This window comes from Acipenser ruthenus, chromosome 12 (assembly GCF_902713425.1).
Source record: "Acipenser ruthenus chromosome 12, fAciRut3.2 maternal haplotype, whole genome shotgun sequence".
NCBI lineage: Eukaryota > Metazoa > Chordata > Actinopteri > Acipenseriformes > Acipenseridae > Acipenser > Acipenser ruthenus.
The window spans coordinates 2471727-2496310 of record NC_081200.1 but is presented as its reverse complement, the minus strand read 5'-3'; the positions used below and the strand labels follow the sequence as shown (position 1 = coordinate 2496310).

Genomic DNA, 24584 nt, shown 5'->3' with positions numbered 1-24584 from the left:
CACAGCTTTCTTTCGGATAGGAGAACGCACCAAATGACCTAGTGCAGGGGTGCACAATTCCGGTCCTGGACGGCCGGTGTCCCTCCTGGCTTTTGTTCCAACCTTGCCCTAAATTACTTAATTGGACCAATTATTACCAATTATTGGTCTAATTAAGTAATTTAGAACACAGTTGGAACAAAAGCCAGGAGGGATCCGGCCCTCCAGGACTGGAATTGTGCACCCCTGACCTAGTGGTTCACATGCACCTTTGCTTCGTAACACTGTTTGCTTCTGTGGGTTCATGTGGGGTCGAATCAGATGAGGCTTCAGTGCCCTCATTAGGCAACAGACCCAGGACTGGCACCTCACCTTCGCATTCCTTAAAGCAACACGTTTCACACCGAATTACTTCACAGCATGACTCTCGGGTGATAAATAAAGGGGTCCAGGTGGTTTGGGGTGAGTTTTGTATGTTTAACGTTGCATTTTCATGTGGTAGGGCGAGACTACTTGTAGTAGTCTGCTCGTCTCTGCTGAGTTTTTGTTTCAGATATAAGTACCGGTTGTTGTAAATACTCTTATACAAAGGTTGTTATTTATGGCTCCCAGTGCAAAATCGTATTTCACAAGTGTTTTATGTTTTGTCTCTATATGCCGTGTATTGTTCCTGTGCTTTCTGTTTAAAACACTGTAGTACAGATGTACAGTTCAGGTGTTTGTGTGTGTGTGGATTGGTAATTGAAAAATAGGAATTGACCCCCCAGCCGTGTTGCACAATCCACAGTCTTGCAACATCAGGAAAAATGTATTTCTGGTTTGCTTGATTTTATTAAAATGGTATAATGAGAAATTGAAAGAAATACATCATATTTCTGTTGCTTTTAGTCCACCTCTATACAGCTGCATGAACTGGAAAATAAGTGTGTTTACAACTTGGGAGTTTATTGCAGTAGCTGGGTGGAAAAGTCACATTTTGCCTCTCCTTCGAATTTGTACTTTGGCAACAGTATGGCAAATCATTATCTAAGCATAAAGTAATGAAAGACACCCACAGTGCAGAAGGTCATGCTTTATTAAACACATCAGCTGGGACTGCATGAAGTATGACCCTTTTCAGCACTGCATAAACCACCAGGTGACACCTGCAGCCAGTTGTTCCAACCCTGTTCTTTAATTGAACCAATTAAACCTCTAGCAAGACCCTGAAGTACTTAATTATCACATGTTAAACCTGGAGTGGAACAGCACTCCAGGACTGTGATCGGACACCCCTGATTGTAAGTACCCTGAACAGTTGTGTACAGTATTGTACTTGGTTTCAGGAGCTCACAAAATGGGTTTGCAAGGATAGGAATAAGACTCACATTGCATTAGTTTGATCCATTCCTGGTTTTACTATGAGTTTTTAATAAGACACAACTGAGCTTGTTACACTGTGGCTAATCAAGCTCGCAGTAAAACCTGGAATGGGTGAAACTGCTATGCAATAGGCGTCTTATTTCCATCCCTGGGTCTGTATGGTTTGCTTGTTTTAAAAGATACATGGACCACGGTTAACAATGTTTTTTTAATGCAGATATACAGTGGAAGACTTAGTACTGTGGAAGTATTAGGTTTCCATTTTTGTATGTTTTTTTTTTTTTTCCCCCAAATGTGGTCCTGGCAATACAACTATGAAATCAATACAGCGTTCCAGAACTGCAGATGGCTGCTTCCCTAAAGCAGGGAGGTCCTGTTTTAGTCTTTGTCTTGACATGCTGGATCTTTTGTTGTAAGACTCCGGAGAGAAATTATGTATAAATGCTGAATTATGAACAAAGACACATAGCATTGCACAGCACAGGTTAATTTAGCCTTTGTTAGATCCAAGAAATCTAAGATTGAAATTGCAGTACAATGTCTAGTAACTAATGTGGGGCAATCAGTGAGCAGTGTGTATTGCAAATTGATAAGTAACCTGCACCATGAAAATACTCCATGAGTATTTGAGTGGTTCCTTGGGGTTTGAAAACTGCTGTTTGATTTACTGTACGATGAATGCCCAGCAGATCTAATTTAAAAGATGGGTTTTGGGTGGACACCTGTTGAAGCATAGACTTGAAATCGGAGTGTCTATTTCAATGCATTTCAGTCCTTGTTCTAAGCGTTAAGTAATTCAGGACCTGGGTAACCAAGGTCCTGGATTGGAATGGACTGAAAGAGACACAAGTGAGTACCACTGATGTAAACCACTCATTATACTGTACTGCTGCTCTCTGTAGAACAAATATTTTAACATTATCAAGAGTTTGAACTGAACCCCTTTCCTACCGGCCCCAAACCACTTGAGCTGTTCCTACAGGTTAAAAACACAACTCTCCCTCTCTCTCTTCTTTGAGGCCGTGCCAGTGTTGTTTTGGTGCCTTGCATAACATAAGCAGAATAAGCTATTCTGCTTATTTTACACACCTGACCACTTACTAGGATGGGATCAAAAAACATCTTTATCCAGTGCTCACAGTATGATGAAGTGCTGTTGAGTAAAAATAACAACAGCTGTGAAATCCCCTCTGCTTGAACCAGCAAAACTAGACTGCTACAAAAAAAGAGATATTTGAAAACAGTGGGCATGAACTTGCACTAGAAGTTTAGTGGTTGAAGTAATAACGTTTTCCTACTGCGGATCCCTACAGCGTGTTAGGTTGTGTATTGTATTATTTAACGATGTACTGTTATGTAACGTGTTGATTAACCACACTGCTCTACTAATCCAGAAACATGTGACCTGCCACTGAGTCTCTTTTGTTTTTTCTTGTTGCTAATTTTACAGCCTTACCCCTCCTGGGCTCCCACACTGTTACTGCACTCTGCCATCTTCCAGCAATCATTCCCTTTCCAGTTAATAGCGTGTTGTATTATCAGATCAAGCCTGTTAACTCTTGACCCTTAAGCAAAGTTCACATACACCAGTTACACAGTTACAAAGCTGACAGTAATGCATTTCTCCATGTTGGTTGAGGTTGAAAGAAGCTGTTTGCAGTTCTTTAAGAAGTCTTAGACAGTGTTAGAATAAAGGATTACATTATGCAGGATTATAACCTCCCTCGAGACAAAAATAAACTCCCCAATTACCTTACTGGATTAGGCATAACGCATAACTAAATCTGAAACCTATCTGCTGTGTGTGTGTGTGTGTGTACGTGTGAAAACAGAGCTGTTCTCACACACACACACACACACACACACACACACACACACTGGGTAGGGGATGGTAGTGCTGTGGGTGACGGCAGCCTTCTTTGGCTATAGGAAAGAGGCTTGTGCTGTAATTGGAGAATGCCCCCTGGCACAGGAGATATAAACAATAATGCTGCTGGAAAAGGATACAGGTTGCAGACTGCTTTGAAGGCAGGCTGAATGTTTCTGGCCCACGGCTGTGCAGTTTGATGCAGTAGGACACTGTGTGCCGTAGAGTTAGAATTGAGCAAATAAAACAAGCAGGGATTGATTTAGTTTTATGTGTGGTTTGTGGGATGTGGTTGTCAGAAAAATGAAGCCCTGTTTAGTGGTGCAGTAATAAAAAAAAAAGCTGAGTGGAACTAAAATAAACATAATAAATTGAGAAAAGCTTTTAGTCAAAACGTTTGTCATTGGATTTATTGATTTTGCTTTAGTATATCATTATGTAGCACTTGAGTGTTTTATAGCTGGATGAAATAGCTAGCAATTTTAATCCTTTGCTGCTCAGTGTCCAGTATATTTGATGTTGAGAAAATAGGCAATAAATAGGTTTGGGAACAATTGTCCCAAGAAGTGAGTGTATGATAAAGGAAACATTTGCATTTCCACAAACAAGACTTTTCATTTTCCTGTTGTGCAATTGAACTGTGCGTGTTTTTTTTTTTTTTGCTTCTTGCTGTAGCAGGGCTCAGTTGCATCGGGCATCGAACCCAGTTTCTTGACTCCTGTAAAATGGAGACGGAAGCCCTGAAGGTTGTGAACAGGGGGGAGGAGGATGAGATGGTGAGTCAGGATTTGCATCCTCTCTTCTCTCTCGCGTGTCGGCTCCAGATGTTTGAGTCGTGGTTAACAGTGGTCGGTGGGATCGAGTGATGAACGTTTCTCTCATCCTGATTAAGTCGCGCCTGCTCTTCTCAGTGTGTGCGTGTGTGTTTTCTTGCAGGACATGTCCGGGTACAGGCTGTGCCGCTGGAAGCTGGCTATCGTCGGTGTGGGGGTGGTCCTGACAGGGGGCTTCCTGTTGCTTCTCCTCTACTGGATGCCTGAGTGGTGTGTGAAGGCCACCTGTACCAGAACCCCCATTCGAGAGGCAGAAGTGGTGCTGTTGAGATCTACGGTACGCGCTGCAGTGACTCTGCCCTGGCCATGCACGCTTTGCACAGAACGTCTTGAGTTCAGAAGATAGTTTGATTCACGCATGCAAAAGTGACCCAGTCATTCATTCCAAGATAACCGTTTTTGTTTTGTCTCAGTGGTTGCCATGGAGTTGTGACCAGAGGTTTGGTATTTGTCACATTTTCCATGTGAGTATTCCATTTAAGGGAACTGCTGTAGAAAGTGAAAGTGGCTTTTCCTCTCCAGTTCCCAGTTCTCAGTCAAAAACAGGCTTGGAACAGCCTAGGTCAGGTAGCGTCGGGTTTTATATCGTTGAGCACTGGAATGAGATCAGCAGTAAGCACTTATACAATGGGTAATTGGGCATCCCTTGTATTTAGTAGATCATTTGAAATTTAAAGTATGCAGAGCCTTTAATAGGGCATAATGGGCATACATTTTTGTTATAAATAAGCGCTTTATTCCTTGTTTCTATTTTGGCACAAACTTACAGTTAGTAGCCGGGTTCCGAAAAATATAGCGTGATAGGACACCACGTGCTGCTAGAGCTGTTCAAATTACGTCATTTTTCTTTTCATTGTTAACATGCTGTCAACATTTTACACTTTTTAAAGTCTGTTTTAAGCTCTTCAAAATGTTCACTCTAGTGCACTGGGTTTGAGATCTGTCCTCTTAAGCTGTTTTTAAAAAAAAAAAAAAAAAGAAACAAACAAACAAAAAAAAATAACAAGTGCTCTAGATTTTCTGTTCAGTTCTACACCATGGATTGTTATTGCTGTGTTACCTGTCTGACAATGTAGGCAATAATCCTCACACTATTAGTGCACTAGAACAGACATTTTGAAAAGCTGAAAAGGACACTTTATAAGTGTAAAAAGTTGTCAGTTGTCAAATTACTACGTTATTTAAGCAGTTGTAGCAAAACTTGGGGATGTTAACACTGTATTTTCTGGAACCCCGCTACTTACTCTAAGTGTCACAAATTGTTTTAAAAAATTAAATAAACTCTGTCGTATTTGTGAAATGCTAATTTCTCAAAACAGATTTTGGCAATTTTCAACCAGCATGCTGAGAAGTGGACGCATCACAAATTCTCCATGTGCAAATAAAAATTGCTTTTTTTTTTTTTTTTTTTTAAGGATGAATTCAAGCGATGGTTTAGCTCAAAGGTTCGTGTTATGCTGGCTCCTGGGAAGAACCCTTTCCACTGTCCGGATTCCAAAACTGCAGTGAACGGCCACACTCCTCACCCCACTGAGAACCAGACCGAGGACTGTCAGAGAAAGTACTCTGAATACCAGCCCGTGCAGGTAAAACACATTGCAGATATTTTTATCTGTATTTTATCTGTCTCTGTGTGTGTGTATTCCAGATATTTAAGAGTGGTTTCTGATTTAGGGGGGCGTTTCCTTTGGGTGTGGGGCTGCTAATTGACTGTCGCTCAGAAGTTGTGAGTTGCATTCCCCTGATAGTTTTCAGATAGATAAGACTTCCCTTGTGTGAATGTGCTTTTTTTCCCCAATATGCACTACGTTGAAACTTGCATCTGAATCACCTCCTTCTAGTTCTGTGCAAGGTGCTCTGTCATGCCTTTCATGTTTACAGCAGGTTAACAGCATTTTAATTTGGAATGTTTTCATCCTCAGATCCGCTATTTCACCCTCCACAGCACGAAGTACTACTGGAATGATATGAGCCAGAATTTTGAAGTATTAAAGTAAGACCAATTTTGCCTTTGGTCCCAAATTGTTTGTTTTGTCTCATTTTACCCAAGCAGCCCGAATGTGCTTCATCCTTCCCCCTATCACTGACATTTAGCACCCACCCCAGCAACTGCTTTCTAAAATCTAATCATGTGTATTGCTATACAATATGTATATTAATTGAAGGCTGGTTCATGGGATTGAAATGCATTTAGCTCATATGAATAGTCAGCAACCCACAGCAACATTTTTTTTTTTTTCAGCCCACATGGTATTTTTACAAATGTGATTCCCCTTATAGACAACAAAAAACTACAGCTCCAGCACAGTACATTGTGGGCTAAGCCACAACACATTTATAGCGAACCTTTGCGATTCTGTGGGACAGCAGCTGCACTTGTTATCCACCCCAAATGTTTAGCCAGTCTCTCAGGCTGCTGCTTAAAGATTTATTCCCCTGGGTTTCCAGTGACATTATGATCTACATGTTCATGTATTCCAGTGTCTTCCCTTTTTTAATATTCTGCTACAGCATGTTTCTTCTCTTACCATTCTCTGTTGGTGTTGATCAGTATTTATCAAACGCACTAACTGTTCCATCAGATATGTCCCTATTTCTACTAAAAGCTGAATTTCTGAAGTGAGGTGGATTGAGAAATGACCGCTAGGGGTTCACAGCTATTCCCTTGTATTTGGATTTTCACATTCACTGAAACGCACTGTTGCCACAGAGGGGCAGAAATTACATTTTGCACTCTGCTTTTAGAAGTGTCCGGATAAGGATATACTGGCTGGAATAGTTAGTAAGCATTTTAAATAAGGATCTTAGCAGTGATATCAATAGAGACCACTAGAGAGCACACACAACAGGATATTAAACAGGTAAGAAATTCAGTATATCTAAATATAGTGTTTTACAAAGGCATGCTCTGGTCTCCTCTCTCTCTCCAGGGGACTGGAGGATCTGGGAGTCAAGTGTTCTTCTGTTCATGATGATCACAGCAAAGGACTGACAGAAGATGAGCAGGATTACAGGTAGTGCAGTTTGTTAAGCTCCTGCCTGTAATGAGCAGATCTGATGTCGGATAGGAAGTGAGCATCTATAGGTGCCGCTAAGACATTTTCAGACGAGGTTCTCCCAGGGCTGAACAGCCGTTGTTTTTTTTTTTTTTGTGCTTTTACTGACTATGCTTTAATGTTTTGTATGTTGCAGGAGACTGTTTTTCGGAGAGAATGAAATTGCTGTGAAAGTGCCTTCGGTTTTTAAACTGCTAATTAAGGAGGTATGAGATGACTTTCTGTTTTCAAACCAGTAAAACAAGCAAACCAACACTTCTCAGTAAATGCTCATGCGGGTAAAGACATTGGGCTGTGATTCAAGTCCGGACTGCTCTGTTTATTGAACAGAACAGGCTGCTATCATTCTACTACCACCACAACTACTACTGAGAAAGCAGTACTACTGAACACGCTTTTAAATGATGTGAACGTGTTTAAAAGCACAGTATACAGGATAGCAGTATGTAAATAGTGTAGCCCTGCAAGAATGGCATATGCTGTATACAAATATATTGTGCTTTTATAGGCTAAGTCTTCAAAAGAATACTATGTATGCAAAGTCAAGTGGTGTGCTTGTTATCTTGGTATAGTGCCTATAGAAAGTAATCATAAAGAGAGTGCCATTAGCACTCAACCACCGTTGTGTTTATTAATCCACTTGGCTATTCATCCCCTCTCTAGGTCCTGAACCCTTTCTACATCTTCCAGCTTTTCAGTGTTATTCTGTGGAGTGCTGATGAATATTACTACTACGCCCTGGCCATTGTCATCATGTCAGTCATATCAATAGCCGCCTCTTTGTACACCATCAAAAAGGTAAGAGGAGGAGGAGGCGGCCTTTTTAATCCTGCCCATTACAAGAAATATAAAAATCAAATGATGCATGGTCTGCTGCCCGAGATGGAGACACGTCGGGCCTTCTAATGATCACACACCGTACCGTCGGAGGATCAGTGCGCTCTGTGTGAAGCGCACCCCTTCACGGCTGACATCGCTCTGTATATACGTGTTCTTGAAGTGTGCTTGCAATGGCAGTCAGGTTTCTGTTATATGCTGTAGTTTATGCTCTAGCACAAGGAGAATTATACATTGTAGATTCCCAAACTAGACAGGACTCGTTATCTATAGAAATAGGATGCACACCCCCGACCTGTGAAATGAACACTTTGACTGGCCTCTCGTTATTTTCAGCAATACGTGATGCTGCATGACATGGTGGTGACCCACAGTATTGTCAGAGTCTCTGTGTGCAGAGCCAATGATGGTAGGTAAAAGTCCCGCAGTGTGTGTGAATGGGTGTTAAAATGATACAGTAGCATATTAGCAGGCTTTAAGTGCATTACAAATCAGAAACACAAGCTGTTTTCTGGAGGAATGAAATGAAAAGTGTGTTCCGTTATAGTTTTTATTTTTATTTTTTTTAAATACGCATTGACTGGGAAACAATGACCGGTATACTCCGAAAAGGAGTTTATTATAAAACAGGAAATGTGAAGCTTTATACACACAAACATTTCTGTGTATAAAGCTGTATATGAGCTCAGTGTAGTAATTATGCTGCTAAATCTGCAGCTTGTATATTTAGAGAGGGAGAACAGATTTGGGTGTGTTTAAATCTCAACAAAGCCCTCTGAAGTCGAGTGTATCCAGGTGTGGTGTGCTGGAGTTGCTGAGGTTAGTGCAACGCAGATGTGCTCCACTGAATTTAACCCAGTGACAATACAGCCCTCTAGTGGTATCTTAAACACAATGCAGTTTCTGGTTCTGGATCAGTAATACTATAGCATACAGTTGATTTTATATTACCGTGTGAGGCTTCTTTAGATGCCACAGTGGGTTAATGCACTAGACTCTTACGTCTCAAGACTGTGGTTCCCAGATATTTTAGGTCCTGGTGGACAGTAGACCCCATTGTAAAACCTTCAAGCTATTTTTCATTTGCAAATGATTTATGTAAACGTTTCCTCGTTCATTTTCTGTTCTTTTGCGTTTTCAGTGATAGAGGAGGCCATGTCCACAGAGCTGGTCCCAGGTGACGTCATGGTGATTCCAGCCAATGGGACCATCATGCCCTGTGACGCGGTTCTGGTGAGCGGCACTTGTATAGTCAACGAGAGCATGCTGACAGGTAAGTGGACCGGCCTCTTCCCACAACCTGTCCTGCGAATTGATTCATACTTCCTGCCATACTAACAAGGAAATATTGGATGCCCATGTGCGTACAGTACTAACATGTTTCGCAGTGTAATGAGAATCCATGTAGTGTAATAGCTGTTTGTTTTTCAGGTGAAAGCATTCCCGTCACAAAGACCAACCTGCCGAATCCCAGCGGAAGCGCGAAGGGAACGGAGGAGGACGAGCTCTACAGCTCAGAGCTGCACAAGCGGCACACGCTGTTCTGCGGGACCAATGTCATCCAGACGCGCTTTTATTCCGGGGAGCTTGTCAAAGCCGTGGTGGTCACAACTGGTAAGAGCTGCATAAACATGCGCTGGTGGGATACAGAAAAAACAACGTAAGGTCTGGAAACGGACTCTCCTTTCCGGCATTCCCCCGTGTACATAGTTTAACATGCCAGCATATGAAACAAAATGTGTGTTTAACAAAGTGTTAAACAAAATGTGCTTCACTAGGGCAACACCTGACTTTTCAGAGAATGCTTTATTGTTAAATACAGTGGATTTAAAAAACGAAATCATGCCCCTTCAGACAATACATCTGTGATGAAACATCTCTTCTTAATAAATAAATAAATAAATATATTTTAAATGGTTTCTCTATTCTGTTAGGCTTTAGCACTTCAAAAGGACGGCTGGTGCGATCCATCCTATACCCGAAACCGACTGATTTTAAACTGTACCGTGATGCGTACCTCTTTATGCTGTGCCTTGTTGCGGTGGCTGGGATCGGCTTTATCTACACGGTTGTCAACAGCATCATGAACAAGGTACGGTACAGTATCTCGGAGCAGTGTGCTGCAGTTCCTGGATATCAGCTACGGATATCAGATTAACTGTAGCTCCCCCCCCCACCCCCCAGGTGCCAGCCCCCACCATCATCATCGAGTCCCTGGACATCATCACCATCACTGTGCCCCCCGCGCTGCCTGCTGCCATGACTGCGGGGATCGTCTACGCACAGCGTCGTCTCAAGCGCATCGGGATCTTCTGCATCAGCCCCCAGAGGATCAACATCTGCGGGCAGCTCAATCTCGTCTGCTTCGACAAGGTCAGGGAGAGGAGTGCTGTCTCTGTATCTATAGGTCCCTTAATAACAGCAGTACAGTAGGCACCTGTAATCTATATTCTTTGTTTCCTTGTTCAAACAGACTGGAACTCTTACCGAAGATGGTCTAGACCTCTGGGGCATCCAAAGGGTGGAAAATAGCAGGTAGAGACATTTTAAACAAGCATGGCTGTATTCAGAATTGCCATTTAGCACTGCTTAAAAAAAAATGGCAAACCATGGAGCAGCGTTGTATACATATACAAACAGTATAGCCTGTTGAACATACCTCAGCTAAGAAATACTCTGAACTGCTGGCCAGTCCTTCCTTCCTTGGCTCAAGAGTATAGCGAGTCAAAGGGGTAGGCACCACTTTGTCCCAAATATAAATAACTTAATCTTCTACTGTTTATCATGAACCCTAATGTTGTATTTAATGTACTATGCCCTGTATTTCACTGTATTTAATGTATTATGCATTGTTCCTCGCTATCTTGTAAAGCACTTTGTGATGGTGGTCCACTATGAAAAGCGCTATATAAAATAAAGATTGATTGATTGGTATTGATACTATATAAAGGGACACTCTGGGCTGTCTTGCTCTTTGGAACCGTGGCCATTAACCACTTTACCTGTCTGATCTCCTCTGCTGATTTCTAGTTTTGTTTTGGTTTTTTTCCCCCAGTTTTCTTCTTTCAGAAACACATGCCTGTAAGGAAGACCTGGTAAAATCTCAGTTTGTGGCCTGCATGGCAACGTGTCACTCTCTCACCAAGATCGAAGGAGAGCTTTCGGGGGATCCGCTTGATCTCAAAATGTTCGCAGCGACTGGTTGGGTGAGCACATCTGCACTGTTTCTTTCCACAGTACACCGCTGCTCCAGCCTCCTCTGTACTGCACAACCAGTACTGTGAAGGTACTGGAAGTGGGACTGAATCTTTTCTACTGTACTTTGTGTTCAGATTCTGGAAGAAGCAACAGAGGAGGAGACGGCCCTGCACAACCGCATAATGCCCACGGTGGTTAAACCACCCAAGCAGCGCCTTCCTGAAGCGGAGGATATGGTACGTCCAGCACGCACCCGGCACCCAACCCACCAGTACAGTACTCAATTCGGTATTTTAAGTATCTGTAGGCTACACTAGCTGATTCCTTGCTGGTTTCATTTTAACAGCTTCCTTAGTCATTATAGAAGTGACCACCCACTTAGATTTTAGCCAGGCAGCTTTTTCTTTTTTTTCCTATTTTAAAATTGTAAGCCGTACCCTGCAAACGGCAGTTGTTGATGTCCTTCAGTAAAGTAATCTAGCCGTCCTTTCTTTGTTTCCTGGAGCACTGCCATGTCTACAGCCTCAGATGAAGAACTCTGCTACCTCGTTGTGGACAGAATTTAGTCACCAGCTCAAGGAGGCTTCACTGATGAATAAAAGGCTTCCAGTTATTACTGGTAGCAGTGGTAGTTGTAGAAATTGTATTTATTTTTTTATAGTTTTACATTTTTATTCTCAAGCATATAAAGTTGTAAACATTGACTACCTGAATGTACATTTCTTGACTACCTATATACGTACATATTTTGTGTGTGTATATCTATATCTATATATATATATATAGATATGTGTGTGTATATATATATATATATATATATATATATATATATATATAATTTGCTAACATGTCTTTCTGAATTTGCTGGTGAATGAGATGCCCTTGTGTTCTCCCGCAGCCTTCCTACGAGATGGGGATTGTGCGTCAGTACCCCTTCTCCTCGGCGCTCCAGAGGATGAGTGTGGTTACGCGGCTTCTCGGGGGGAAGCGCATGGATGCCTACCTGAAGGGGGCGCCAGAGGTAGTTGCTAGCCTTTGTAAACAGGAAACAGGTCAGGGTTTGTTTTTGTTGTCTTCATTTGCATATTATTATTATTAATTTCTTGGCAGACGCCCTTATCCAGGGCGACTTACAATTGTTATAAGATATCACATTATTTTTACATAGTTACCCATTTATACAGTTGGGTTTTTACTGGAGCAATCTAGGTAAAGTACCTTGCTCAAGGGTACAGCAGCAGTGTCCCGCACCTGGGATTGAACCCACGACCCTCCGGTCAAGAGTCCAGAGCCCTAACCACTACTCCACACTGCTGCCCTCCCCCTCCTTCCTCAGAGAGATTCATGTATATATATATTATTTAGCAAGCAATACAGTTTTATTTTTTATTATTATATTTGGAGTAAAGTTTCCTGAATGCATGAATGCAAAGCCTTACTTTACTTCACCTGCATATATTTTTTGCAAACTACAATACATTTAGTTACACAAATGAATATGTTTGGCTTTTAACATTCAGTACATCTGCTTTCAGCATGCATTATTGTTGTCTTGAATTGAAATTAGCAGTAAACAGCTGTTTAAATACAATCATGCAATTTAGTAGGTGAATGTTAATATCAATAAATAAAGAGTGCTTTTTTCTTTATTTTTAAACTTGTAGTGCCCCACAATTTCTCAGAGGTTTTGGAAGGGTACACCAAACAGGGATTCCGAGTCATTGCCATGGCCCATCGGAAACTTGAGTCAAAACTCTCGTGGCACAAAGTGCAGAACGTCAGCAGGTACCCTTCAACAAGGCTCCTGTAGGGTGAACGAGCTCACTTCTCTAATCTGCAACCTGGAACGCATATTAGATTGCAACTGTGTTTAAAAGCCCTAGTTTCTCCAACTCTTAATGGCTGTGTAGAATTCCCTTTGTCTTTTGATTTCTCTCCGCTAGTGGTTTTTCAAATATAAGCTTAAGACAGTTCCAGTAGTTGTTGGGAATAGGAATGGAGAAAATTCAGGCAGTTCAGACTGATCCCGTTTCCTGAGGTTCGGATTTAAAGAGGGTCCCTTTATTTCCTGCTCTTGCAGAGACACCATCGAGAGTAACATGCAGTTCCTTGGCCTGATCATTATGCAGAACAAACTGAAGGCGGAGACTCCTGGAGTTCTGGCAGACCTGCAAAGGGCCAGCATTCGCACTGTCATGGTCACAGGTGGGGGAGGAGGCGTGCTTACCTTTTACACCTGAAGAAATAAGGAGTTTTAATTTTGACACCTCACATTGCAGAATGAAGATTTTAGAAAAGAAAACTGCAGTGAGTTTCATTACCCGGATTGCTTATTTTGTTTCACAGGGGATAACATGTTGACAGCTATCTCAGTGGCTCGGGACTGTGGAATGGTTCCTCCTCAAGACAGAATAATAATAGCAGATGCACTGCCCCCTAAAGACGGGCAGACCGCTGTGATTAATTGGCACTATGCTAATAACCCCACCGAGCATGTCAGTGCCACAGGTTCAAACCCAGAGGTAGGTGGCGTCTGTTCATGAACACACCAAAATGATTTTGTTTTTACATCCACATAGGCAATAGTTGTAATTACCAGGAGTGTATACAAATGCAGATACTGCTGCTTCCTACCTTTGTCTGCAGCTGAGAATCTAAACAAACCAGACAGTCAACAAAGCGTGCTTGCTAATGTAGAGTGCACAGAAGATTAAACTATGGAATAATGTAGTAAGCATATGCCCAGGAATAATATTTTAGTAGAAAAGTTAACATAGTTGTGGGATACTGTAGAGGGACGTGAAGGACTGCTGTGCTGTAAGCAGTTCATCTTGGGTTGTCTTTCAGGACTGTACCATAAAATATAATTTGCTTACTAAGGTGTGTGTACATTAGTTTGTATTACATGCTGGATTAAGACTGCAGTCTCTTCGGGGGCGTCACATGTACATAGCCAGAGTTGCGCGTTTCTTTATTTTTTTTAGCTGTGTTTATTCGAGGGCAGCGTCTATTAAAAAGCTGATATCTGAGGGTGGCGTTAATTCGAAATAATACGGTATATTCAGTGCCCAGTCTGAACAGTGTAAAAGAAAGAAAGAATGTGCTTGGATAGCTGTGCTTACTGCTCTGTTTTTGATGCCATGGTAATGCCATATATATATATATATATATATATATATATTGTATACAGTACCGTTTACTTTGGTTCACATATTGAAATGTGAACACACAGCATATCGCTGGCTTTGTTTGCTCCCTGTTTTGTACAAGGCTTTACAAGAGCAGCGACGTCCTGGGCTCTGTTGGGTTACCACACCTCAGCATTTAAACTGTCACTGATAGTTCTTTATCAACACTGTTGTAACCGCTGCACAAAGGGAACGTGCCATTGCTCTGCTGTGTTGGCTGTAAAGCTCATCTCTGCTTGCTTTCAGGAAGTTCAGATCAGGCTGGAAGAGGAGAGCTCAGGGGCTGCATTGCACAGCATGGAGCACTATCACTTTGCAATGAGCGGGAAGTCCTTTGCTGTCATAGCAGAGCACTTCCAGGACCTGCTCCAGAAGGTGTGTGTGGATAATGGTGGTGGTTCATGTTTTTTTTAAAAAAGTCAATTACCTCAACCTCAACCACAACCTTTGTAACGTTTTTGGTATCAGATGCTTTTAAGGTCGATTTACTTTTGCTGTAAAAAGGAATAATGACTCCTGGTTTTATTTCTGTGCCTATAGCTAGTACTGCATGGCACCGTGTTTGCTAGAATGGCTCCTGATCAGAAGACACAACTGGTCGAAGCATTACAGAGTGTAGAGTGAGTACAAAGACTGCATTAACTAGGTCTTTATGGTTTCCTGTCCCTCTGTGACGCGTGTGTTTGTCACACTGGAGAACTGGACTTGTATCTAGAAAGCAAGCTCTTATACTGTACATTCTTTAGCACGCTATTGGGAGGAACAGAATCTGGGGATACAGTATGATGAGGTGCCCCCTCTTGTTTTTACAGACACATCCATTTTTTCCTATATGTAGAGAACTGCTTATTACATTTGTTTGATGAAAGATGCCTCTGTAACAAAGCTTGAATTGGTTTGTACTAAAGAGTACCTTTGTCAGCATTCTGAGACTGTATCATACCATTTTGGCTATCAAGCTTTTGTGTAAATGAAATGATTCTAGAAATAGCTAGCAAATGTTCGGCTTTGCTGCCTTTTTAATATATTCCTCTTTTTGTTTTCCAGTTACTTTGTTGGCATGTGTGGCGACGGTGCAAATGACTGTGGTGTAAGTAGGTTATTATTTTGTGTAGCATGAACAGTGATTTCCACTTGTGTGGAAGTGGGTGAAGCTAAGGCACTCGGAGGTCAAGTGGTTAAAACAAGCATTGCATTACATTTGCTGTGTCCCATGTTGTCTGTATCGCAGCATCGTATTTATAATAATTACACATCATGGGCATAAATCAACTGGCCAACACATTTCACATTTACCCTGCTAAAAGCAATTCCCTACTTTATTTACCCAAGAGGCCATGTTTCAGTTGCTTCAACTGTTTCCCTACGTCCCTCTTAATCTTACTGATAATTTTCACCACCACAAGGAAGCTAATCTCACTTTCACATGTACACTTCTGACTCCTTGTCAAAGACACCAGCTGTAAAGACAGTGCTGTGGTGGGTGGGGTCATGTTATTAAATCTGTACCCTTTATTGAACAGGCGTTAAAGAGAGCACACAGCGGCATCTCCCTATCCGAGCTCGAGGCCTCCGTGGCATCCCCGTTCACATCCCAAACTCCCAACATCTCCTGCGTGCCGAGCCTGATCAGGTAGTAAAGAAAACAGGTTCAGTAATGGAGCTCTCACAAGACAGTCTGATACCGATGAGATACAAATACAGGGCGGCACTGTACGCGTGTGGTTGGTCTGTGGTGCTCTTGGAAAGAACTGTTCACAGTTTATTCTTTGCTCCAGGATCCTCTGTTTTACATTTCACGTCAGGCTTTATACAATACAGTGCAAGGAAGTGGTAAAAAACGCAATTATCCACACAATTATCAACTCCTTTTCAAAAGAGAATGTGTCTGTCACATTTGGAACTAGCAGCATTTCAACTTGAGTTGAAAAAGGTAAAAGCTCAGAAACTCTAACTAGACAGTACTACAATGTGTTGACAGTTTTGTGCTGTCGGCAACCAGTAGGAGGCATTGCTGGCAAACAGTAATACATTTCTCTCCTTTTCATTAGTGTAAAAAAATGATCAAAGAACCAGGAGATGTTCAGCACATGAAAGGGGTGTGTGTGATAATTGCTTCACCACGTATTTTTAATGGGTTGCCCTTTTTCCTTAACATCTGTGAATCCTGTTGCAGGGAAGGCCGTGCAGCATTAATTACCTCCTTCTGCGTGTTCAAGTTTATGGCTCTGTACAGCATCATCCAGTATCTCAGTGTCACCCATCTTTACTCGGTGAGCACATGCGTTCGGTCTACTGTTTCAAAATCACTTGTTTCACGATCTGTACCCCTTCCGCAGTGCGTGCCTGGAACAGCTTTGACATCAGTTTTTGAATCTGTGGTTCTGTGATGAAGGCAGAGATGAATGAGTTGTGCCTTCACTTAATATTTTAAAGGAAAGCCACGGTGAATTAACTTAATTCTAGTTCTTTACAGACTCTATTACTTAATTCAACCTATATGGTTGTGTAACTCATTTTTTTTTTTTTTTAATTTAAGGTAAATCTAAATACTTCTCGGTCAAAGTTACATAATTATAGAACTGGTAATTAGAAGTCAACTTAGGCTGTTTGAATATATTAAAACCTGTTTTAAAATGTTTGCTGGCTTTTCTTTTAGATCCTGAGCAATCTTGGGGATTTCCAGTTCCTCTTCATTGATATAGCCATCATCCTAGTCATTGTATTTACAAGTGAGTACAAAATAAATTCCCTTGTGTTTATTATGTGTACTTTTGTCCATAGTTTCCCATTCCCTTCTCTGCTTTGGACAGGTCCTAGTAGTGGTGAACTGCTGGTGGAGACAGCTCTGTATCAACCCATTCATAACTCACCAACAGCCTCTGCCTGTCAGAGACCGCTCCTGTTGAGCAGCATGTGTGCAGAGCTGATTGGAATCTCCTGGCCTCCTTCAAACACTCCCTCCCTGCATCGTGGTTAAAAACATCACCACATACATATTTATTGGTTCACTGGCATCTCCTTTAATGTACAACAGGTGTTTTTCATGTTTTTGGAAATGTAAGACTTTACTTTTAAAACCTGAAAAGAAAATCTACCATTGGTACACTGCAATCTCTGTGATGTACACTGAAAAATCTCTGTGTGATGTACACCTATGTACTCTGAATTTCTAATCTGTGGGTGCTAGAAAAAAAGAAATATTGAAGAGTTTTAGAATAATGGTTTACTGGTGTTTAAACCAATTATGCACATGTTCTTATATATTTCTTATATACAGCTGTGGCCAAATTTTTTGCATCACCCAGAACTTTAGGATTCAGACAATTAAACCATCATGTAATCAAATAAACTAATAAAAATGATATAGCAAAAGTCTACCGGAAGCCATAGTAGTAGTTAAATATCGAAATGTCACATTTTTCAATTTGTGTCAGTTTTTCGTAAAGTATATGGAAAACTACAAAGCGGTATGTAATTCAGTATGTTAACCTAATATTATTCAGCAGGTTTCATTCGACTTTATGAAGCGAAATGAGTTCATTCTATAGGGTGATGCAAATCTTTCAGCCATAGCTGTATTTTGCCTGCTCTCTCTCTTGCAATTTTTGCTGCAGTCCGTTGAGATGGCTGGTTTCTGACCCCTTTATTTGCCTGCTATTGAACATGAAGTATTTTAACAATGTCTCTCTTTCAATGCAGTGAGTTTAAACCCTGCCTGGAAGGAGCTGGTCTCTGAGAGGCCTCCCTCTGGGCTCATTTCGGGGCCCCTGCTCTTTTCTGTCCTCATGCAAATCCTTGTGTGCCTGGGTTTCCAAACACTGGCCTTCCTGTGGGTCAAGCATCAGCCCTGGTACCACAAGTGGACACCAAGTTCAGAGTAAGTTCAGTTACAAGGGAAACGCTTCAATGTTGTAAAATCTTCAGCAGTAGTGGGAATGATTTACACATCTGAAAGAAAGGGTTGTAGTTATGTACAGAGTGCTTTGGGGGTAAAGAAGGTAACTCCTTGAGTCTTTCACCGTGGAACAGAAACGCCATTTCTCATCTATTGCAGTGCCTGCAGCCTGTCCAACTACTCGCTCCATCAGAACGAGACAAATCACGAACACAACATCAAGAACTATGAGAACACAACACTCTTCTTCATCTCCTCATTCCAATACCTCATTGTAGCCATTGTGTTCTCCAAGGGGAAACCGTTCAGGCAGCCTAGCTACAAAAACTGTAAGTGTTGATTCACCATCCGCTGTACTGAGAAAACACTGAGACATGTGTGACAATGTATTCTTGTTTAGTAAGTTATTTGGATTTAAAATGCATTTACAGTGAAGAGTTCTCGAGTTCACCACTAACCACAGGAAACTGATGAGGATTTAGCTGAAATATTTGTTTGACCTCATAACTTATGATTAACGCAAGTGTTTAAATTGTACAATTAGCTTTAGAGTATGATGATATTAATAATAATACTGATGTTCTAGTAATGAAGCACTAAAATGCAAACCTTTGCAAATTCTCTCAATAATCCTGACCCTTGTTCTTCTTTTTTCTTTTCTTTGCAGTGGCATTTTTAATATCTTCATTTGCTCTCTCTGCCTTCATTCTCTTCATCATGTTGTATCCTGTAGATGCCATTGATCAGTTTCTGGAGGTGAGTACGGCTGAACACAGAAACCCAGCCTTGGTACATGTATCACTCATTTTAGCAGGGTTATTTCAGCAGGTTCACAAAGAGCCTGACCTGGACAGTATCAGAGAATGAAAAGGGTATGTACAGCTATGGTCAAAAGTTTTAATCACCTAGAATTTTAGGATTGAGACATAATAAAAAATACTATATGATCATCAGTTAGATCTTTTATTTAACATCATATAATCATAGAAACTACAAAATTAAATCGCAAAAGTCTACCGGAAGCCATAATAGTATTACAGTATTTCACACTGGATTTTGAAATGTCACATTTTTAAATTTTGATCAGATTTATTGTTAAGTATATGGAAAACTACAAAGCGGTGTAATTCAATATGTTAATGTAACTATTATTCAGTAGGTTTCATTCTAATTTATGAAGCTAAATTAGTTCATTCTACAGGGTGATGCAGAACATTTGACCATAGCTGTAAGCATGTAAATGTGCCAATGTGACCTTGCTTAAGATGAAGCACTTGCTGTCCTTTAATAACTGGAATCCTTTTCTTTCACCCCTTTGTAGATTGTGTGTGTTCCATACCAGTGGAGAGTCACAATGCTCCTCATCATTGTAGTTAATGCTGTGGTATCTGTCCTGACAGAGGTAAGAAGATCCAACACACACAGTGCTACATACTGGCTGTTACTTTTCAGCAACTTTTTTATTCTTTTTTTTTTTTTTTCAGAAGTGGTCATTTTGTTTTTTAATGAAGGAAATAATGGTCTGTAGTTAGGTAACTGCAGCAACAGAGAAATCATGGTGGATAAATCATTTGAATTAAGGTTAGAAATGAAATAAGTCTTGTATTAAAATATAAGTATAGTTATTTCTAAAACATACTCCTGATATAAAAAAAGTTCCCTATCAAGGGAATTCAGGAGTTTGCAAACAGTCATTGCTGCTAATGTTAAACTTTATTTAATGTCATGAGTTTTGTTTTTTGGTAAGAAGCATGCTTACTTTTAACACGTGATGCACTGGTTTGGGATTGACCTCTGTGATATGAGGCTGGGATGGTCTTAACATTTTGCAGGGAAACTGAATGTCTGAGAGTGTAAATTGCAACAGCTCCATAGATACCTGTTCTTATATCTAAAAAAAAAAAGAACAAAACAAAAAAACAACCTTGCTACCAATTTCAGTGCCCAGACACTCCCCACAAGTTTCGATAGCCTCTGCTGTCCTCTCTTTCATAAGGCCTGCACTTTTTTTCTCCAAATGATTTGCATTGTTAATACTCTTTGTTAAATAATTTAACCATGTCAGAATGATCCATGCTCATAAAATCACGATAGATACATATTTTATACATAAATTTATTATGACTTTTTTTTTAAATATATTTTTTTGTAATTTTATTTATTTTTTTGGTAAATTCTGTAAGAAACAAAAACAAATCTCATGGGTTTTTTTTTCCGAATGGTAGTCCTTTTAATCCTTTCCTGCCCAATGCGATGTTTCATAGAACCTCATCATCTTGTGGAAGTTTGTGTTCAGCTGAGACAAGCAGGGGAGCTGTGGCATCACCTCTGCCACGCAGACACCACAGGTTGGGATCAGAAGCTTTCATTTACTGTCGCTTTGACTTTTCACTGCTTTAACCTTCAATAACAGCACACGTTAATATGTGCATGCAAAATCCTTATCTACCTGCTTGTTGTGGGATGTCCCTTTTTGATTTGGAGTGTGGGGTTTTGGGCACTAACAGTTTCACACTATTGCATGCACCTTAAGTCTTCTGTATAGCTGTTTAACAAGTAGCTGCATTCATCTCTGTGTAAGCCTGCATATAAAGGGGTTGGTTTGTGGATGAGGGTGTAATGGAAAGCTGGTTTTGCAACTCCAGTACCTATGTTATATGGCCTTTTATGCCATTTCAGGTACATTCAACAGTAAGTATATGTAAAACCAGTTTGTTTTTTTTTGTTTTTTTCTCCACAAAAGCTTAAGGTTTGCTATTATATTCTTGGTTAACAACCGTATTGGATCTAGATTGATACTTTGAACTACTTAGTAACCTCACAATAAACATGATTAAAAGCAATCGGACAGACACACAAAGTGACTTTCAGTGAATCATCTTGTATATTTTCGTTGGCTGGCAGCCCAGCAATTGGCAGAGACTATTTCAACAGACCAAGAGCAAAGCGATTTTAACTGCCGTTAGACAGCCCCGTTCAGGATGTCAGGGCTGGCAGAAAGGGTTCTGTCTCACAGTGGGAGTTTCTGAATGAGTGTTCAGTGCACAGGGTGCGAGAGGCAAGTAAGAAAAAAGCATGTATGGCTATAGATTAATTACAGGTACAGCTACTGGAGCTAGGCTAATGAATGTATAAATGTCAGTTGTACAAAAACATGCATACAGTGTAGACAGCTTTTACCTTCCTTGGTAAAGAGTGCAGTGTAGACTGCAGATTGAACCAGCAGCTGGTTTCATGGTGCAGATGGAAACATGGCATAACATGCACAGAAGTTAATAATGAAACAAAGAGAAAACTGATCTTATTTATAGGCAGCATGACGTAGGAGACTGTGTGTGGTCCTGTGGTTAAAGAAAAGGGCTTGTAACCAGGAGGTCCCTGGTTCAAATCCCGGCCTGAGCAAGTCACTTAACCTCCTTGTGCTCCGTCTTTCACGTGAGACGTTGTTGTAAGTGACTCTGCAGCTGATTTATAGTTCACACGCTGTTGGATAAAGGCATCTGCTAAATAAACAAATAATAATAATTATGCATTATGATCCATATGTTTTAATTCAGGTACAGTCCAGTACATATATTAGTGTTTTCTTTCTGTCTTCCTCAGGAGGGTATTGACCGGTGGGGGGGAAGGTTATTTTCTTTTTTATGCTGCCAAAAGAGAAGGGCACCCAAGGCCAAGTACATGAAACTAGCGCAGGAGCTGCTGGTGGACCCAGCCTGGCCACCTAAACCCAAAACGACGACTGAAGCAAGGAAAGCCCCTAGCCCCGAGAACGTCTCTTACCAAATCATCTCTGCAACATAGGACCGGCCTGCCGCTCAGAAAGAGAAGTGACCAAAGACCTGTTGATCAGAATTCAAAATGGGAGTTGACCAGAACATTCCCATCCCCTCTTAGTCTTTCTGCAAAGACACAGAAGGAAAGCTCCCCACCCTACAGCTATGGACAAACATTTGGATCACCTAGAATTTTTAGGATTGATATTTAGGATATTTTTAAATATATATAATGCTGATCTTTTATTTAACATCATGTAATCCAAAAAACTACTAAATTAAATCATATTGCAAGCCATAATAGCAGTACATCCCGGAAGCCATAATGGTAGTACAGTATTTCATGTTAGGTTTTGAAATGTCACATTTTCCAATTTGTGTCAGTTTTTTGTTAAATGTTAGCATTTGAGCGAGATTCAGGGGGTGGGAGTTGGACCTGCTTAATTCATGTCTACCATTACTAATTGTCTATTTAAGCCACAATCTTACACACTTCCCCTGTCTAGTGTTTTCGCTTTGTAGCAAACGCTCAGACTCCGTCATTCGTGCTTCAGCTCAACGTCTTCGCTAATATCTTGTTGCCTCGCTCGTTTCACTGCAGGTCACTGATATTCTCATTTATTTTCCTATCTGCTCTGGTGATTCTTCTCATCATTCAGCTTCTCTATTTGGCTGCAGGAGCTCTAACGTTAGTCTTTCCTGCTCCATCCAGTCTCCAGCCCAGCAACAGCGCTGAATTAAGAGCAGCTCCGTTAGAAAGACAGACCCTCAGTTAAAATTTTCAAAGCTCCGCAGACAAGACAGACATTCCCGTCGTCGGTGATTGCCTTGCCTTCGCTCTATTTAAATCTACCACGAAGCTTTGTCTGCTGAATCCTTCCTTACTCCTCGCTTAAAATCAGGCGCCCCTCCCCTACTCCCCACTCGGCTCCCACGCCCGCTCTAGTTTTTTTTTTTTCATAGGAAATTCAGAAGTATGCAGTGCAAGATAAGAGAAGAGCGTGCAGATTAATGTACAACGAACCACAAGACACGAAGAGCAGCAGCACACAGCTTACAGAGGAAATGACAGAGTTGGAATTATTTGCCAGCATTCTTTATCTCTATTTAATTTTTTCAGAAGTACTGTACTAAAATGGTGCATGACATCACTCATTACTTAAAAAGCAGCGGCCTCTATACCCATCAGATACCTGGTCTAGAAATGACCTGCAATATGTAATTACATTTTCCAGCGAGAGATAAAAAAAACCCCATGTATATACAGCAAGAGCTATACTGTATAGAGTGTAAATGAAGATCCCAGGTGACTGCTATAGTATTCAGTAACTGCAGTTTACAGATCCATTGCTATTTAAAGTAAGTGGTGGTCATCCTGTTTGAGAGCTTTGCATTCATATTTTGCCATTTTTCTGTACCTAGTATGAACACTTTTAAGCACAAAATGGACAAAGGCTGTAATGCTTTGCATCTTATTTAGTTTTTTTTTTTGTCTAGTTAAAGCACATTTCTTTTAGTGTTTCATATAAGCCTAAAACTGTTTGTTTCTGCAGCTTAAAAGTAAACTGTTCTGGCCAGAGTTATCTCGACTGCCAATTGAATACATTTATCTTTTGTTCCATGAGTAATAAAAACAAGCCTAGCAGAATGCATTTCTTAACACTTGAACAATTTTAGTGAATAAATGAAATCAGTATTTGGCTTGGTTCTTTTTATCTTAGTCATGACTTTGAAATAAATAAATGCTTCTCTTTTCTATGGAAAATCCTAGCTGGTATGGCTTTGTATTTTCCAATCAAATCTTTATCAATTACTAGGTTTTAAAAAAAAATTCAGTGATGTAATGGCTTGTCCTAGTATTAACAGGTCATTTACTGTTGCTCTTCACTCGTGCTGCATAGTAATGCTAACTATTTCAATTGGAGCGCTGAAGGTTGTAGTAGCTGATGCTGTAAAGCCTTGGTCTCTCTTGCAGCTGAATTGTCAACTCTGTACGACATTGGGATCATGGTAATGTGATTTAAACTAATTCCCTGAGTTGTTGTGCATTAGTGGTTTGTTGCAAACATATTGCCAGTTGTTAGGAAAAACATGTTCGTTTTTCATTTGGGGTTTATGTCTTTTATCTAATGAAACCGAACTAAAAAGGGTGTACCATTAAATTCTGCTGCTTTTATTTCAAATTAATGTTTTTTCTTTTTACTGTACACATAACTGAAATGTAATAATTACCTCACACATTTTAAAAACAATAATTGTATATAAAAAAGTCTTATATGTAAAAGTCTTTCTGGAGAAACACATATACCCCTTTTTGCTTGTTTGACTTTCAGATTAATTTAAGTGCAGTAGTTCATCCACACAGTATCAATATAGTCACTGCTTGGACACAGTGGGTTCCAGTAGAGATTTAACAGTGAGTAGGGGTCCGCAATGCTGCTGTATCTTTTAAAAACTTGGAGTACTTTTTTTTCTTTCTCCTTCGAAAAGAGAAAATAAATACTAAATGGTAAGCTTCTAACTGAGCAGAACAATATAAACAACGTGGTTTCTCATTAATGAAAGGGCAGTTTTTATTGTTCCAATGACA

At 40.5% G+C, this 24584-nt stretch overlaps 1 protein-coding gene across 3 annotated transcripts; it reads left to right on the top strand.

Moving 5' to 3' along the window:
• The first annotated feature begins 224 nt into the window (after window positions 1-224).
• LOC117416596 (polyamine-transporting ATPase 13A3-like) lies at window positions 225-24177 on the top strand. Of its 3 annotated transcripts, XM_034027821.3 has the most exons (32): window positions 225-441; window positions 3884-3984; window positions 4145-4318; window positions 5457-5627; window positions 5964-6034; window positions 6972-7055; window positions 7234-7303; window positions 7761-7895; window positions 8271-8343; window positions 9076-9207; window positions 9366-9548; window positions 9869-10026; window positions 10119-10307; window positions 10408-10469; window positions 10990-11140; window positions 11267-11368; window positions 12031-12184; window positions 12797-12917; window positions 13213-13337; window positions 13479-13654; window positions 14567-14695; window positions 14861-14940; window positions 15368-15410; window positions 15844-15953; window positions 16497-16593; window positions 16980-17052; window positions 18023-18200; window positions 18378-18547; window positions 18886-18974; window positions 19540-19620; window positions 20483-20566; window positions 21822-21958. In XM_034027821.3, exons 1-31 carry the CDS (start codon window positions 243-245, stop codon window positions 20516-20518), a joined length of 3717 nt encoding a protein of 1238 aa, XP_033883712.3. In that variant the 5' UTR covers window positions 225-242; the 3' UTR covers window positions 20519-20566; window positions 21822-21958. The 3 variants fall into 3 exon arrangements, with proteins under 3 accessions (XP_033883712.3, XP_033883711.3, XP_058890308.1); XM_034027820.3 differs by lacking the exon at window positions 20483-20566 and having other exon boundaries at window positions 21822-24177; XM_059034325.1 differs by lacking the exon at window positions 21822-21958 and having other exon boundaries at window positions 20444-20566.
• The last annotated feature ends 407 nt before the right edge of the window (window positions 24178-24584 follow it).

Coding starts and splice junctions, on each gene's coding strand:
- LOC117416596 (XM_034027820.3), top strand. CDS start 243: ATGCACCTTTGCTTCGTAACACTGTTTGCTTCTGTGGGTTCATGTGGG. Junction 15,411..15,843: donor ACGGTGCAAATGACTGTGGT/GTAAGTAGGTTA, acceptor TTTATTGAACAG/GCGTTAAAGAGAGCACACAG. Junction 18,975..19,539: donor CCATTGATCAGTTTCTGGAG/GTGAGTACGGCT, acceptor ACCCCTTTGTAG/ATTGTGTGTGTTCCATACCA.